At 39.3% G+C, this 16,267-nt stretch overlaps 1 protein-coding gene across 9 annotated transcripts in view; it reads right to left on the minus strand.

The window, feature by feature from the left end:
• Positions 1–16,267, minus strand: part of GOLGA4 (golgin A4) — a 156,191-nt gene that overhangs the window by 125,581 nt on the left and 14,343 nt on the right. For 8 of the 9 annotated variants that reach the window (XR_009155182.1, XR_009155183.1, XR_009155184.1 and 5 more), the window contains one exon: positions 7,069–7,122. The exons of the other annotated variant lie outside the window; for it this stretch is intronic. Coding sequence is in view for 5 of the 8 variants with exons in the window: in XM_058184110.1 (XP_058040093.1) it covers positions 7,069–7,122 (54 nt within the window). In the remaining 3 variants the exon portion in view is untranslated. The remainder of the gene's footprint in view (positions 1–7,068; positions 7,123–16,267) is intronic. 9 annotated transcript variants of the gene reach the window in all.

Raw genomic sequence — 16,267 nt, forward strand, 5'->3', positions numbered from 1 at the left:
CCCCAGTACCAATTCTCATAGAAGGAGAACATTTTGAAGTAAAAGAAATCCTAGATTCTAGAAAACATTAGAAATAAAATCCAATATCTAGTTGCTTGGAAACATTTTCCCTTGTCCCAAGCTGAACGGGTGAACAAGGAAGACGTTCGCGCTTCCAAAAAGCTAGCTCAATTCTATTAGAAATATCCTGACAAACCTTAACATGTCTTTTATTCTTTTCTAGGACTAACGTCCTTGTTGCAAGAGGGCCGAATGTCAGCCTCCGCTCATCAACCTCCGTTAGTTTAAGTGTTTTATTACTTAGTAGAGTGCTTAGCTGTTTTATTACCTCGTTAAGTGTTTATGGTCTTTTTCAATGTTTTATTGCTACTTTGCTGTCATGCATGATTAATGGGGTTGTGGCTCTTTAAGAGCGTTCAGCTGCCATTTGAGAAGAGAAGGGAAGAGGGAGTCAAAAGATTCAAATTGTCAGACGCACACAAGAAACAACGGACTCTGCATACCAGACCGAAGAATAACATCGGAAGAAGAACACCACGTGTCCCATGAGAGGAAAGGCATTGGCCTAGATCTGTCTGACCTTCGGAGGGAGGAGGGATGAATGAGGGGAAATGTATCTGTAAGCCACACCTATTTCCAGTTCAAGCTTTTCTTCTATTGCTATCAGACGTACTCAGTAAAAGTACCTTTCTCTATAATCAAATGGAGTCAGGGTTTTCCTTTCTTGGGTATTGATTGGAGGCAATCTGACAGGAATGTACATTTTTTTTAAAACCTCCTGTAAAACTTCCCCTTTGGGTATGAGTGAAATTATATATTTTCTTACTTCTCACTCCCCACAGAGACAGAAAATAAAGACAATTTAGAATATTCTGTTAAAACATTTTAAATCTTTCACTTCCTTAAAACCAGGCCCTGATGATCTGTCTCAAAAATGAACAATGCGACTTCAAAATAAGTTTATTGTTCTATCATTTTTTTACCTGAGGGTAAGAAAATATGTTGCTTGTGTATATTTAATATTAGGATATTTTTAAAAATATTCTGTACATTTAAAATATTCTTATATAAATCATTGGAGATATTATTTTGTACATTGACCCAAAAATCTGGACCCAGCAAAGAAGCAATATAGGTAGTCCTCAACTTATGACCACAACTGAAACAAGAATTTCCGTTGCTAAGCAAGATGGTAATTGAGTCATGCTCAATTGTACCATTTTTTAAAAAACAGCTGCTAAGCACTTAATATTGCAATTGTTGAGTGAATCATGAAGCCCTTAATAAAATTCAGCTTCTCTCTTTGACTCAAGATTGTCAAAAGCTGGCTGGAAGGTCTCAAATGATAATCATATGACCCAGGGTGAAATGTAAAATTTGTTACTACCAGTTCTGTGGGCATGGCTTGGGGGGGGGGGTTAATGTGATTGGGTGGGCATGGCCAACTATTTTTTTTTACTTTTAAAAGCATTTTTTTAAAATGCTTTTAAAAGGTTATGAGAATCCCAGCTAAGCCACACATCATCAGAGGCTTTTTTTTTAACTTTTAAAAGCATTTTTTCGGCTGAAGAAAAAATGCTTTTAAATTTTTTTTTAAAAAACCCTCTGATGATCGTGTCGCTCAGCTGTGCAGGGGGGGGCAGGATTTTTTTCTCAGAACCACCTGCCATTGCTACCGGATCAAGCGATCTGGTCCGAACCGGGAGCATTTCACCCCTGATATGACCCCTGAATGCTGCAACCTTTGAAAATACTTGCTGGCTGCCAAATGCCCAAATTTTGACCATGTGAGTTGTAAATGTAAGGTCTGATTGTAACTTTTTTCAATAGTGCTGTATCTTTGAACAGTTGCTAAATAGATGGATGTAAATTAAGGACTACCTGTAGTAAGGGATTCATTTCAATCTAAGCTATTTTGAAATTAGAAGACGCCTAGAGAGCACCTGGAGGTCTAGCCGTTCAGAGGCTGATCGGACACTAGTGAGGTCCTATACTAGGACTTACCTAGTGGCATTGAAGGAAGCGAGGCGTTGCTACGCCTCCTCCCTCATTGCGTCGGCAGATAACTGCCCAGCTGCCCTGTTTTGGGTGACTCGTTCCCTCCTTCACCAGGGGGAGCGGGATGACCCGCTGCAGGGACGTGCTGAGGAGTTTAACGGTTATCTATACGATAAAATCGTTCAGCTTCGGGACGGGTTGGACCAAAATTGCGGTGACTCAGGTGAGACGCTCGAGGGTGGTCTTGGTGACATTGTTTGGGATGAGTTTGACCCTGTGGCTCCCGAGGACATGGACAGGTTGTTGGGTAGGTTGAATGCCACCACGTGTTTACTGGACCCGTGCCCCTCCTGGCTGGTGCTGGCCACTCAGGAGGTGACACGAGGCTGGCTCCAGGCGATTACGACCGCTTCTTTGGTGGAGGGTGTCTTTCCGGCCGCCTTGAAAGAGGCGGTGGTGAGGCCCCTCCTTAAGAAGCCTTCCCTGGACCCGGCTGTTTTAGGTAATTATCGTCCGGTCTCCAACCTTCGCTTCGCGGCGAAGGTTGTAGAGAGTATGGTGGCATATCAGTTTCCCTTACACCTGGATGAAACTGCCTATCTAGACCCGTTCCAGTCCGGTTTCCGGCCCGGTTACAGCACGGAGACGGCTTTGGTCGCGTTGGTGGATGATCTCTGGAGGGCCAGGGATAGGGGTTGTTCCTCTGCCCTGGTCCTATTAGACCTCTCAGCGGCTTTCGATACCATCGACCATGGTATCCTGCTGCGCCGGTTGGAGGGAGTGGGAGGCACCGTTTATCGGTGGTTCTCCTCTATCTCTCCGACCGTCGCAGTCGGTGTTGACAGGGGCAGAGGTCGGCCCGGGCGCCTCACTTGTGGGGTGCCGCGGGGTCGATCCTCTCGCCTTCTGTTTAACATCTACATGAAGCCGCTGGGTGAGATCATCAGTGGTTTCGGTGTGAGGTACCAGCTGTATGCGGATGACACCCAGCTGTACTTTTCCACACCGGACCACCCCAACGAAGCTATCGAAGTGCTGTCCCGGTGTCTGGAGGCCGTACGGGTCTGGATGGGGAGAAACAGGCTCAAGCTCAATCCTTCCAAGACAGAGTGGCTGTGGATGCCGGCATCCCGGTACAGTCAGCTAAATCCGCGGCTGACCATCGGTGGCGAGTCATTGGCCCCGATGGAGAGGGTGCGCAACTTAGGCGTCCTCCTGGATGAACGGCTGTCTCTAGAAGATCATTTGATGGCCGCTCCAGGAGAGCGTTCACCAGGTTCGCCTGGTACGCCAGTTGCGCCTTTCTGGACCGGGATGCCCTATGCACGGTCACTCATGCACTCGTGACGTCTCGCCTGGATTACTGCAATGCTCTCTACATGGGGCTCCCCTTGAAGGGCATCCGGAGGCTACAGTTAGTCCAGAATGCGGCTGCGCGGGTGATAGATGGAGCCTCGTGGCTCCCGTGATAACACCTATCCTGCGCAGACTGCACTGGCTACCTGTGGCCTTCCGGGTGCGCTTCAAGGTTTTGGTGACCACCTTTAAAGCGCTCCATGGCATAGGGCCGGGTTATTTACGGGACCGCCTGCTGCTACCGAATACCTCTCACCGACCCGTGCGCTCTCATAGAGAGGGACTCCTCAGGGTGCCGTCAGCAAGGCAATGTCGTCTGGCAACGCCCAGGGGAAGGGCCTTCTCTGTGGGGGCTCCCACCCTCTGGAACGAACTACCCCCCGGACTTCGTCAGCTTCCGGACCTTCGGACCTTCCGCCGCGAGCTTAAAACATACTTATTTAATTGCGCAGGACTGAGTTAGATTTTAATTTATGGGTTTTAAATTGGGTTTTATTTCTATATTTTTAATTATCGGGCTTTTAGAATAAGTTTCTTAATTGTTTTTATATTGTATTTATGTGTTTTTTAAGTGCCTGTAAACCGCCCTGAGTCCTTCGGGAGATAGGGCGGTATATAAATATGATCAAATAAATAAATAAATAAATAAATAAATAAATAAATAAATACTATTAGTTTCTCAACATGTATTTAACTGACTCTCACTCATTCCCCTCACAATCCTTTCTATCTCCAGCAAATAGCAGCAGGAATGGAAATTTATTTTTGTTTTATTGCTTAATATATTATCCAGTTGTCTGTGGCTTGGATATTTTTAAAGGAATTATATAATCAAACCCATGTTTCTGTTTTTTACAACACAAATACTTTGATCAATCTTATTTATCATTAAATATTCCAGTATTTATATGTAAAAAACAAACAAACAAACAGAATTTCCACTTGCTTTCTAAAAGCACAGCTTTCATGTGGCTTTTTTACAATCTCATTCTGACTCAGCAGATTTAATGATTGTTTAACAATAGTGATTCAAATAGCAAAATAACCTCATCCAAAGATACCAGTTTTTATTTTTTATGAGATAATTGATTATGAAATAAAGAATATGCAAACAATACTGAATATTATTGGATTCTTTGTTTCTGTTATCATGTTTCTCTTAGCAATCTCTGCATAAAAATGTATTACACATTGTTCACAATACTGTTAACATGTCATGCAGGCAGTTAACAGTAATTTTTAAAATGAACAGCTTTCAATCCAGCATGCTACTTTAGCAAAGATTAGTCTGTTACTTCTCATGATGAGTGATTATAACCATCCCCCAATACAAAAATAAAGAAAATACCAACAAACTGAATATTCATTATTTCCTCTGATCTTAGTAATATTATTACTGAGCTTTATATAGTAGAATAAAATAGAATGGAATTTTTTATTGGCCAAGTGTGATTGGACACACAAGGAATTTGTCTTGGTGCATATGCTCTCAGTGTACATAAAAGAGAAGATACCTTCATCAAGGTACAACATTTATAACACAAATGATGGTCAATATATCAATATAAATCATAAGGATTACCAGCAACAATGTTACAGTCATACAGTCATAAGTGGAAAGAGGTTGGTGATGGGAACGATGAGAAGATTAATAGTAATGCAGATTTAGTAAATAGTTTGACAGTGTTGAGGGAATTATTTGTTTAGCAGAGTGATGGCTTTCGGGGAAAAACTGTTCTTGTGTCTAGTTGTTTTGATGTGCAAGTGCTCTATAGCGTCGTTTTGAGGGTAGTAGTTGAAACAGTTTATGTCCAGGATGTGAGGGATTTGTAAATATTTTCACAGCCCTCTTCTTGATTTGTGCAGTAGAGTCAATCTTACATAAAAAACCTCCCAAAGAAAGTGTAATCAAAAAATTGAATTATGAACAAAAAAAAACCTGAATTATGAGTAAAGATTTCTACTGAAGAATATTCATGACCACCAACTTTACACTGGGAGTTCTAATTATGCAATAGGTACATTAAATAGGTCAAGTGGTACATATATTATTTTAAACTATTTTTCGCATAACTTATGTTTTAAAATAGATGCATGGGTGTACAAAAAAACAAGATTTGAAGATGAGAGAAAACCTAAGCTCTATCTATCAATAAAATATAACTTATCAATCTAGATCAGGAGTGTCAAACTCACATTGTCACAGTGGCGTCACGTGACATATTGGTACATTTTTCACCTTCGCTAATCTGGATGTGAACATGGCCAGTATGTGATGCATCTGGCCTGCGGGCAAGGCCGGGAGTTTGACAGCCCTGATCTAGATGGTAGACAGAGATGATCGAAGCCTGGGAAAATCAAAACATGAGCAATGAAACAGAAATGGAAAGTTTCTTTTACTTGAACTTTTAAAGAGAAGTACGAGAAGCTCCATTTTATCTTTGTTTATCCTTTTTTAAGAGAGAAACAAGAACACTTTTGCATAGCTAAATGTCTATGGAGATTCTCAGTCATTCAGATCACAGTTGTCCCAAAAGTGTTTTTTCAAGCAACAACTGGACTTTCTTGTTTTTCTTTAAATGATGTTTCTCTTCTTGGATGACAAGTCCTTCTAAATTCTTCCATTCTCCACCACCCAGTCAGAGATGAAGAAGCTTCTTGAATGAGAAGCAAAATGTCTTCAAAGAAAAACAAGAAAATCCAGTTGCTTCTTGAAAAAGCAGCTTGGCTTTAATACACATGCTTAATTGTCAGCATTTTCCCCTGTAGCAGCCTAAACTTTGTTCCATTCCATGCAATAGATGGAACAAACACTCCTTGAGAAGATTGTCTAATTTTCTAGATAACTCTTCTGCTTCAATTTCAAAATCAGAATGTGGACCAATCGTCAGGTAAGGAGAATAAAAATTCATTTTATTCAGAGAATATTTTAAAGATGTCTGTACAAAGGATTCTTTAGAAGGGAACCAAAATAGAGATTCTTTTAAGGGATTTTGAAGAAACGATTCCATTAAAGAAACTCAAAATTGTCACTTCTGTGAAAAAGACCATCACTAGGTTGCAAATAATAAAACAACTGAAATTTATACTCTGAATATCATAGAATTAATATATTCTCATACATACTAAATGTTTAATTATCAACATCAATTTACCGTATTTTTCAGAGTTTTCGGTGTGTTTTATAGACCAAATATGGGCCTGTTTTTGACCTCCCGAACCCTCCACTCATTGCGTTTTCCCCCTCCCCAGCCCCCAGGAAGCACTCAAAATTGTCAAAAAAGTGCTCTGCATGTCCTCTTTTTGGAAAAAACGGGACCTTTTTGGCCTCCCAAGCTATCTATACATCGCATTTTTGCCCTCCCTGGCCCCCAGAAGCACTCTGCAGTGCTCCATTTTTTTATTTATTTTTTTGTGAAAAACAGGCCTGTTTTTGTTCTGCAAAGTGCTTCTGGGGGCCAGGGAGGGCAAAAATGGGACGTACGGAGGGCAAAAATTATATTTTTTCTTGTTTTCCTCCTCTAAATCTAGGTGCGTTGTAAAGTCTGATGTGTTTTATAGTCCGAAAAATATGGTAGTTCTGAAACTAAATTAACTTAAGAACTACATGTGGATGGAGGGATGGAGTGACTAAACAATGTAAATTCAGGAATTTTTATCTATAAAAATACGTATTTTAGAACATAATTAAATATAAAGCTTTATACTACATACCACTGAAGAAGATACTTCACTTTCATTATTGCTAGTATTTTGTTTATGTATTATCTAGAAGAGAAAAAAGGGAAATATATATATCAGAATAAGAATAAGATCAATTCCCCTAGAATATAATGTGTTCTTTTATTCTATTTCTAAAATAGAAATATTTTTATAGAAAATATAATATGAAACAATTATATGAAAAAGCATTGCAATTTCTTTTATTGTTGTTAATTATTAGTATCTGTATAATGAAGCACACTGAAAGAAGGATATTTAGTGGGAAGGTTAATGAGCCTCCTATCAGGGGTGAAATGCTCCCAGTTTGGACTGGATCGGCCAATCCGGTAGAGATGGCAGTGGGTGGTTCGGAGAACCGGTAGCAAAAATCCCTGCCCTCCACCACTCATGCCCCCACAATGCCTTGTCGCCCACTTGCCACTTCTTTTAAAAATTGCTTTTAAAAGGTAAAAAAGAGGTTCTGATGATCCCAGCTGAGCTGCTCATCGTCAGAGCCTTTTTTTTTTTTACTTTTAAAAGCATTTTTTTACAACCTATTCGGCCGAATAGCTTGTAAAAAAATGCTTTTAAAAGTAAAAAAAAAAAGATTGCGGGCCATAGCTGATCACCCCCTCCCCCCTGCTGGCTGTTCTACTTACCCCATGCCTGCTCTTGGTGTGCACTGCGCGTGCGCGTGCACACCTTGCATTTGGTGCATGGTGCGCAGTGCACATGCGCACCAGCAAACCAGTAGTAAAACAGTTCAGATTTCACCACTTTCTTCTATAATATGCAAAACTATGAAACAGTATAATTAAATAGAATTAAATAGAAAATGCTAATGAAAAAAAATAAACAAGATGTTCTTAAAATATATATCATTTGTCAAAACTGCATTCCATAAAAGATTAAAAAATACAGATCTAAAATGCAGGTCCAAGAGGCTATGTTTCCTGATTAAGTATTTTACCCCACAAAAAAACCTAGACATGTAACTCTCTATCCTTGGTTTCAGAAAAAATCTAAACAGAACAAGAATGCACAATTGCTTGTAACAATCAATACTTCTATTACTTCACTGTTATAATACCCACGTTTGCAGCACTCACATTCAAGGCTTAATGTGATCAAGTATTACTATTCTCAAATCCAAAATAATTTTAGAAAGACTTTTAGAAATAATCCATAATTAAATATAAACATCTTTAAATTGCAAAAATGTATAATCTATATATTATAACATAAACCACACAAGAATACCAGATAAAGATTCCCTGAAGTTAATTCTACTTAGCCATAACCATGTAATACAAAGTTTGGGATGTTGTTGATTTATGATTAGTCACTTAGATGATCAGTGTCATAAAAAGGGAGTTACTTAAGGGATCAGTAATATGATCCTTCAATTATGAGAACAATAATTTATGACTGTAATTCTGGGCACAATAAAGGCCATAAATAAAGGATTACTTGTAGTTTGCCATTCCCTTATTTCACGGTATTTTTTTTCAAAGTCTCAATCTAATCTACTATCAGGAGTTTCCTACTGAGCTAACATCCAAAAATTTACCTTGTTCAACATTGCTTGGTTTGTTTGAGATCAGCCAAGTTCTACTAGTTGCTATCAAGTGCTAGTCTGTGGCACAGTTCTTGACTGCCAATTATTTAGTGTTGATGGGCAATGCAAAAAGTCAAAAGCTATCCACTGATAATTCTAAAGCTAGCTGCTGTACAGTTAAGAAACAATATATTCAAATACATTTAATTAAAAGACAGTTAATCTAATAGATTAGATTTTTATGATAGGAAGATGAAGAATGCAGCCTACATTCTTAATCATTTAACTTAAAATATAATTCTCATTACATTTTAGGATTAATACCTGAGGAACAGTATTTAAGAGTAGATATTTATTGTCTGATGTTAATACACATAAATTATCTTGTATTCCTTAGGAACACCAAGGACTGAAACAGCTGTTTGAAATAATTGCATTGTTTTAATTGTAAAAATAATTGTCTGACATAGAAACATACAGTGGTGCCTCAGTACTCATTGATAATTTATTCCAGAAGAATAGACAAATACTAAAACGGACGAGTATCAAGAAACCATGTGTCTTACTGCTCTTTTGGCCAGAAGAAATAGCGAGTCACAAGGCAGCCAACATCAGCAAGTTCTTCCTTGCATATCAACTACCAGGAGAAAGATGAGTGCAGGAGCAGGATTTTTGTTTCAAAATGTGTTGAATATCGAATTGGACAACTTTTGAAGCAGTTGACTACTGAGGTATGACTGTAATTACTTAGCTCAAACATCAGACACCTACATAAATTAATTATTATAAAATATAATGTAAATGCAATAAAATTAATTGTAAGTTTAGATAATTTAATATTCATACATTACTTATTTGATAAAACAAGTGCATCCAGATCAATGCAAAGTAAGAATAACCAATGAGGAACAATATTTATTTAGCTATGCTGCTGCATCTATATTATTGAAAAGTCACACAACAAATGGTATAAGCTATGATACCTTATTCTGGCTTCATTTATTTAAAATATTTTTTAAAAACTGATGCAAACTTTGTATAAATTATGGAACAGCCTGCCCCTATTGATGCAATCATTTAACTCACAGAAAGGGAGTTTGGGGAGAAAGTACATCTTCTAATTCTGAATAAATTCCTTTTATTTTTTCTCTCATTTTTTCTCTTGTTTTAATTCTTAAATCTCTATCTAATCAGATCCACAAAACATTACTTTCTGTAAAACTGGTCCACAAAGAGGAGTTGTTATTCTTCAATACCCTCAATTATGTCAAATAGCACTCTTCCAAATACATTTTACAGGAAAAATGTAGAAGAAGAAAAAGGAACATTTGATTTGATTTTTAAAAATCTAAACAATCATATATAATCAACTATATTACAAAAAAGCTTCGCATGAATGTTTATATGTCTAACTTAGCAATGTTAATTTTAATTGCAATATTAAAGTAAAAAAGGGGAGAGGAACTAATGGCTTGCAGGTGGCTCCGGGGCGGATTTCAAAACCTGTCGCTACTGGTTCACTTGTGGGCGCGTGCATGCTCGCATGTGCACGCAAGCTTCTGCACATCCGGGCGGGTGGGCAGAGCCTCCCACCATCACCACTACTGGTTTGCCCAATATGGGGCAAACCGGTAGAACCCACCACTGGGTGGCTCCCAAAACCCTATCCCTACCCTGTCAACATCCGGAATTCACACCAGGTAATATTTAGAAATGAAATAGCTAGGTTTGAGCATCAACATTTCAAACCATATGATTTTAAGAGTAGAAATTGGAACAGTTCATCTGATTCTTTGCTCATATTCTTACTCTTATACACCCTTCCAAAAGCAGTAACCACTATAACAAAAGAGGCTGACAAATTTCAATCATTCTCTTTTCAAAGAAATCACATCATTAAATGGCCTCTTTGGATATTTCAGAAAGTTGAGAATAAGGTTGTAAGCTGAGTTACAATCCACAATTTCTCAGTAGTTGCCCATTGCTAATTAAGGTGAGTTAATTGAGTGTAAGCATTCTGTAGTACAGGTTAGCAACATAGTATTTAGTATGATTTAAAAATGTAAACAAAAAGCAGGATTATTTTTGGCTTCTAGTATTATAGTATCTTCTTGCATCTGTCAAGCCATCACTGTGAAGGATGGAGCAGTGGGGACTCACCGCACACTCACTCTTCGACTTAGGTTGTATGGTAGGTTCCAAAGCAAAAACAGTATATTCAGAAAGAAAAGCAGGCTCTGATATCATCCCAGCTAGTAGCTGTGACATTCCATGAATAAAACAAGAAAGTAAAAAATAACAGTAAAGAACAATAGAAAAGCACATTGTACTTTTATCACAATAGATTTCACATTCAGCTGCAAATATGTATATGATTTCATATATAACTACAACACAAAGATTGTTTAATAGATGTTCAAATCAACCAAGATTTATACATGGGCATAAATGCATAAAACAGCAGATAAAATTATAACTGGGAACACTATAAAAATTCATGAAACAATAACAGTTCTAGGATCTATTTACACATAGTCTTCAACTTATGACTGCAATTGGGATCAGAATTTTGCTCACTAAGCAACAAGTTAAGCAATTCCAGATCCAAGTTTAGAACCATTTTTACCATTGTAATTGAGAGAATCATATGGTTATTAAGCAAATCTGGCTTCCTCAATTGACTTTGCTTGTTGGAAGTGGGCTGGAAAGGTTGCAAATCATGATCACATGATAACAAGAGGCATGTTCATAATTGTGAGCCATTTGCCAAGTCCTTGAATTGACTGTGACTGTAGAGAGTTAGGGTTAGGTTTGTAGGTTGTAAGCCACTTTTTTCTGAGATCATCAACTTTGAATCATTATTAAATCAAGTTGTAAATCAAAAACTACCGTTAATGTATATACCAGTGTTATACTCAGAGTATTTTAAACACTTAATATATTGTTTCCCTGAAAATAAGACATATCCTGAAAATAAGTCCTAGCATGATTTTTTATTAAGCCCTATCCCAAAAACAAGCCTTAATTAAGACCCTGCCCACTCTGTCCCATCATCTGGTTGCTCAAAGCTGAAATGGTGCAGGAGGCTGCTCAGTCCGCCAGTACTGCTGCCACAAAGTAGGTGGGGGTTGGAGCTGCCCCATGCGCCCTGGACCTGTGCACCTCAGGGCCCCCCAAGCCAGGCCACTCCTCCCTCATGACTTATCTCTTTTCATTCCCCTCCTATGCCAGATTGCCATGCTGTGGAGGATGGGTGGGGGAGGCTGTAAGAAGCTGAGTGTATGTGTGAGTCCAGCCCCCTTGTCATGGCCAGGCCAGCCCTGCAGGAAGCGGATCTGCTCCTCCACAAAAAACAAAACCTCAAGAGCTTGGACTAAAATACACACATGGTTGGAGAAAATGATTAAAAAACATATAGACTTTAACCAAGATGTTTTTCTTGGGGATATATCTGAAGCATAGTAGAGAATTGAAATATTTGATGGTGAATGTTATAACAGCAGCTAGGATTCTGTTTGCTAAAAATTGGAAAAATGAGAAATTACCTTTGCAAGATGAAATTATTAGGAAGATAATGGAATGTGCAGAAATGAGTACATTGACATTCGAAATCAGACAACAAGAAGATAAGCAATATTATAAGATATGGGGTTTATTTTACCAATGGTTAGAAGGAAGGATATGCTAGAAAAGATTTGAGAAAGGTTGCTATCAAGAGAAATAATTGAATTAAATTGATTAAGATGATGGAATGAATAATGTTATTAGATAAAATACTAATTTGGGGAAATTAACATGAAATGAGAACATGAAATGTATAGCCACTGGTTAATTAAAAGCTGATTGAGTAAGAGATTTGGATAGATATTAGATGGAAGTAATGTAAGATTAAATGAATGAAAGATATGTTTATTTTGAAATTGTACAAGAGATGTGTAACCACCCCACCAGCACACTGTAACTGGATTGAAGATGCTTTTATGTTTGTTTGTTGTAAAAAATAAAAAAAACTTAAAAAAGAAACAAACCTCAAGGGCTTTGCAGAACCATTGGGGAAGGGGAGCTTGGCCTTCCTCATTCAGCTTACCTATGCCCAAGCAGCATAGTTTTCCCAGAGCTTAGCGTCCTTCCATATGAAGTAGGAACACAATGCCGGGAAGAAAAGTGGCAGAAAATGGGGCTGCCATCTCCAGAACGGAGGCCGATCAGAAAGTGGGGACCAGTGATTGCTGTGCAGTGGAAGGAAGGGGAAGAGTGGGGAGAGAGATCCGTAACAGGGCAGACGGCATGTGTATGTGAGTGTGTATGTGTGTGTGAAAGATAGATAAGAGAAATCCAATCCAACCTCAGAAAGTTATATGGTACTAGCACTTGCAACAGCAGCCCTCTGAAGACTGCACTGTTGTGACTCCAGCCATCAACACTCCCATGGTTATGTGAGCACATCCTCAAAAGGAGCCAGGTGGCTGAAATCACCAGCCCAGGGACGATGCAGAGAGCCTTCCAGCAGCCTCCAGAGCCATTGAAACCTTACAATGCAGGTGGCAAACAGGGAGCAGGCAATTCAAAGCGGTACGGCAGGTGGAGGTGATGGTGGCCACTGGGCAGATTATCTATGGGGTGGGGAAGTGAGGACCAAAGAAAGCTCCTCCAGCAAAGGATGTGGCTGATGTGCAATGGCTCTGAAATGGTGGAGGAAAACAAGCCTCCCCTGCCCATCCTCCATAACATAGCAGTCTGGCTCTGAAGGGGAGTGAAAGGGAAGAGGCAATCAGGTCAATGAACAGGCTGGGGTAGGTTGCTGAGCAAGATATGGCCTGGCTGCGGGAGTCCTGAGGTGCACAGGTCCAAGGTGCGTGTGGCAGCTCCATCTCCCCACTGCCTCGCCTCATCTTGTGGCAAGGCAAACCCCCCAAGGGCTCCAAGTGCTGAAACAGGCCCACCTCTCTTCCAGCAGCTGCCCATAAATCTGCTGAAATGCAGCAGTACTCTGGCTCTGGCAGGGAATGGGAGCAAGCAGGGGTGCTGTAAGCAGGACATCTGCTTGCTTCAGAGCCCTGGCCAACTCTCTGGGTCTCTGCCAGTGCTTTGGCCATGGGCAGCCGCCTTCCCGTTCACCTCTTGGATGGGACAGACCAGGGAGGCAGCCCCCCAGCATCTCAAGGGCAAAGGCCCCCTGCTTTGCCCAGAGGAACATTGATCTGGCTATCCCTGCCTTGGTGCCCTTTCCGCCCCATTCAACATAGCCTCCCCAGGGCTGCAGGGGCCAGCCTTGCACGGGAAAGGCATATGCTCCCACTATCCAAACTCTTAGTTGGTGCACCACATTATTTCTATATAGTCAATAAAAGTCACTAAAATTGGGAATATCTTCAAAAAGCCAAGCGAGATCTATGATGGAACGTAGTGAGGAGTGGATCTCCAGGAGAAAAGAGTAGAATGCATTCCAGAGGAGACAACTTATCCAGATACCATGTGCTTGAGAAAGAGGGTGAAAACAACTCTTCCCTAATAGTTCATTGTTGATTCAGTATATTGTTGATTCAGACAACAGAGATTTCAATCTGGCAAGATTTTGTCTAAAGTGTGAAACAAGAAAAAAGAACTCAGCTTGGTGATTGGAAATATTTATAATGGGAAATATAGATTAATTAGCCATGTATTATATTAACCTATTTATGAATTTGTAGTAGTACCAGCACCTTAAAGCATGTCCAGAAAACAACTAGTAATCAGAGTACTGTAGATCTTTCAAAGTATGCATTTGATGCTATTAGCCTACTGCTCTTATTTAGCACAATTCTACTGCAATAATCAAGTCATCATATAAAAAAGATTTGGACCAGAATTATACACAATAATTCAGAGAAAGTTACAGCTAGATATAATTATTTTAAAAAGTTCTTTGTAACCAATTCTTTGACAGGAGTTCAACCTCACATAGAAAACAATGAAGTTCAACCCAAAGAATATTTTCCTCCAAATCTCTTATCTTTTTGAATTTGTTTGTTCTTCTTTATCCAGCCTGTTATATGTAAGGATATTGGTTATTTTCTTGGAGCTAGTTATGCAGCTGACAACATACTGATACATTTCATACCAAAGCTTTGAATTGACTCTCTCAGTGGCTTCTGCTTGATATTAATTAATGCATTAGACAAGAGAACTTACAGAACAAGTTCACTGGCATATCAGCAGTAGGCAACCTGCTCACAGCTCTGGATACAACCTAATAGCGAACCATTGCACAATAGTTCTGTTGTGGCCAATTTTCACCAGGTGGCTCAAAAGAATACAGCAATCGATGAGATGAAGCTGCCAAAAGGTTAAAATATAGTAAGTAGGACTCATACAATTGAGTCCATAAGGTCACCCAGAAAGATTGTCAACTAAGCGATTTTTAGTTCCTTAACTCAGGTAAAAAGCCCAACTGAAATGTGTCTTGGTAACTAATCTGAAGCCACATATTAGTTTTAGCTAGAAGCAATCTATTTGAGACAAATTTGTATTTACATCTACTGAAATAGGAAATATTTTCAATACATGTCATATAATGGCTTCTTTAAATCAAATGATTACTTCATTTTACTGAGATTGGCACATCTCAGCATGAGTAATTTAATCAGCCTATAAGGGCAAGGATCAATCCTCATAACTTTAAGTAAAAGGATACCAGGGTCAATGGTACTAAATATCACTGAGAGTTCAAGGAAAGCAAGAATGATTGTATTATCCCCATTATGCTTCCACCGGAGATCATCCATGAATGCGAGCAAGATAGAACTGGCTGGATTTCACCCCTACTCTAAGATGTGTCCTGTCAAAGTCATCCTTCATTTTCCTCCAGTGGTGATCTAGATTTTTCTTAGCCCATTTCAGAACTCTCAGTTCCCTGTGAATGATGCAGGGAATGATGGGAGCAAAGAGTCATGAGAGGTCACATAGATGTGATCCTGTCTAGAATCTCAGTGGCCTTTTAGTTCCAGGCCGATATTATAACTTTGGCAGGACCATGCAGTAAATCCTCTGTGATATCTCTCAGTTTTTTTCTGGAATCCATTTGGATCAATTAGTCTCCAAAGGTGGACCACTCTAAATAGGTCCCGTCTCTCTATGGAGGGGGATTGTATAAGACAGTCTCAGTGATATCAGGTTGTGTCCTGTCCATTGGCAGGGAAAATAATATTAGATTTCCCATCAGATCATGTTGACATTGTTCCAATAAGAATATTAGATCTAGTGTCAGAGTTTGTTGCAGAAATCAAATCTAGAAAGCACAGACAGGTAACTGATTCAGCAGGATTCATTAACTTTTCTTTATATATAATAAGACATGAAATAAATATACAATACCAATGGCAGATTCTGCAAAGTGGTATACAAGCAAACACAAGCAGACGAGAGAAGAGTTTCAGTTTCAATTCAGCATACAGAGAAGACCAGACTAGTTTAGTTCTCAGCACAGAATCAGAGCTGCAGGGCTAAGCCACGCTCAGGCTCCAATCTGTTTCAGTTTCCAAACAGTCTCCATTGGCTGATTTAGTTGCTATGTCTATTCATTGGCTGATCTTGTTACCATGTCTCTGCCAGTCATGAATTCTCTGACAGTGCGTTACCACTATTCCAGGTTGGACATTTGACAATCTGAGAAAG

Source organism: Ahaetulla prasina, chromosome 4, assembly GCF_028640845.1.
Source record: "Ahaetulla prasina isolate Xishuangbanna chromosome 4, ASM2864084v1, whole genome shotgun sequence".
NCBI lineage: Eukaryota > Metazoa > Chordata > Lepidosauria > Squamata > Colubridae > Ahaetulla > Ahaetulla prasina.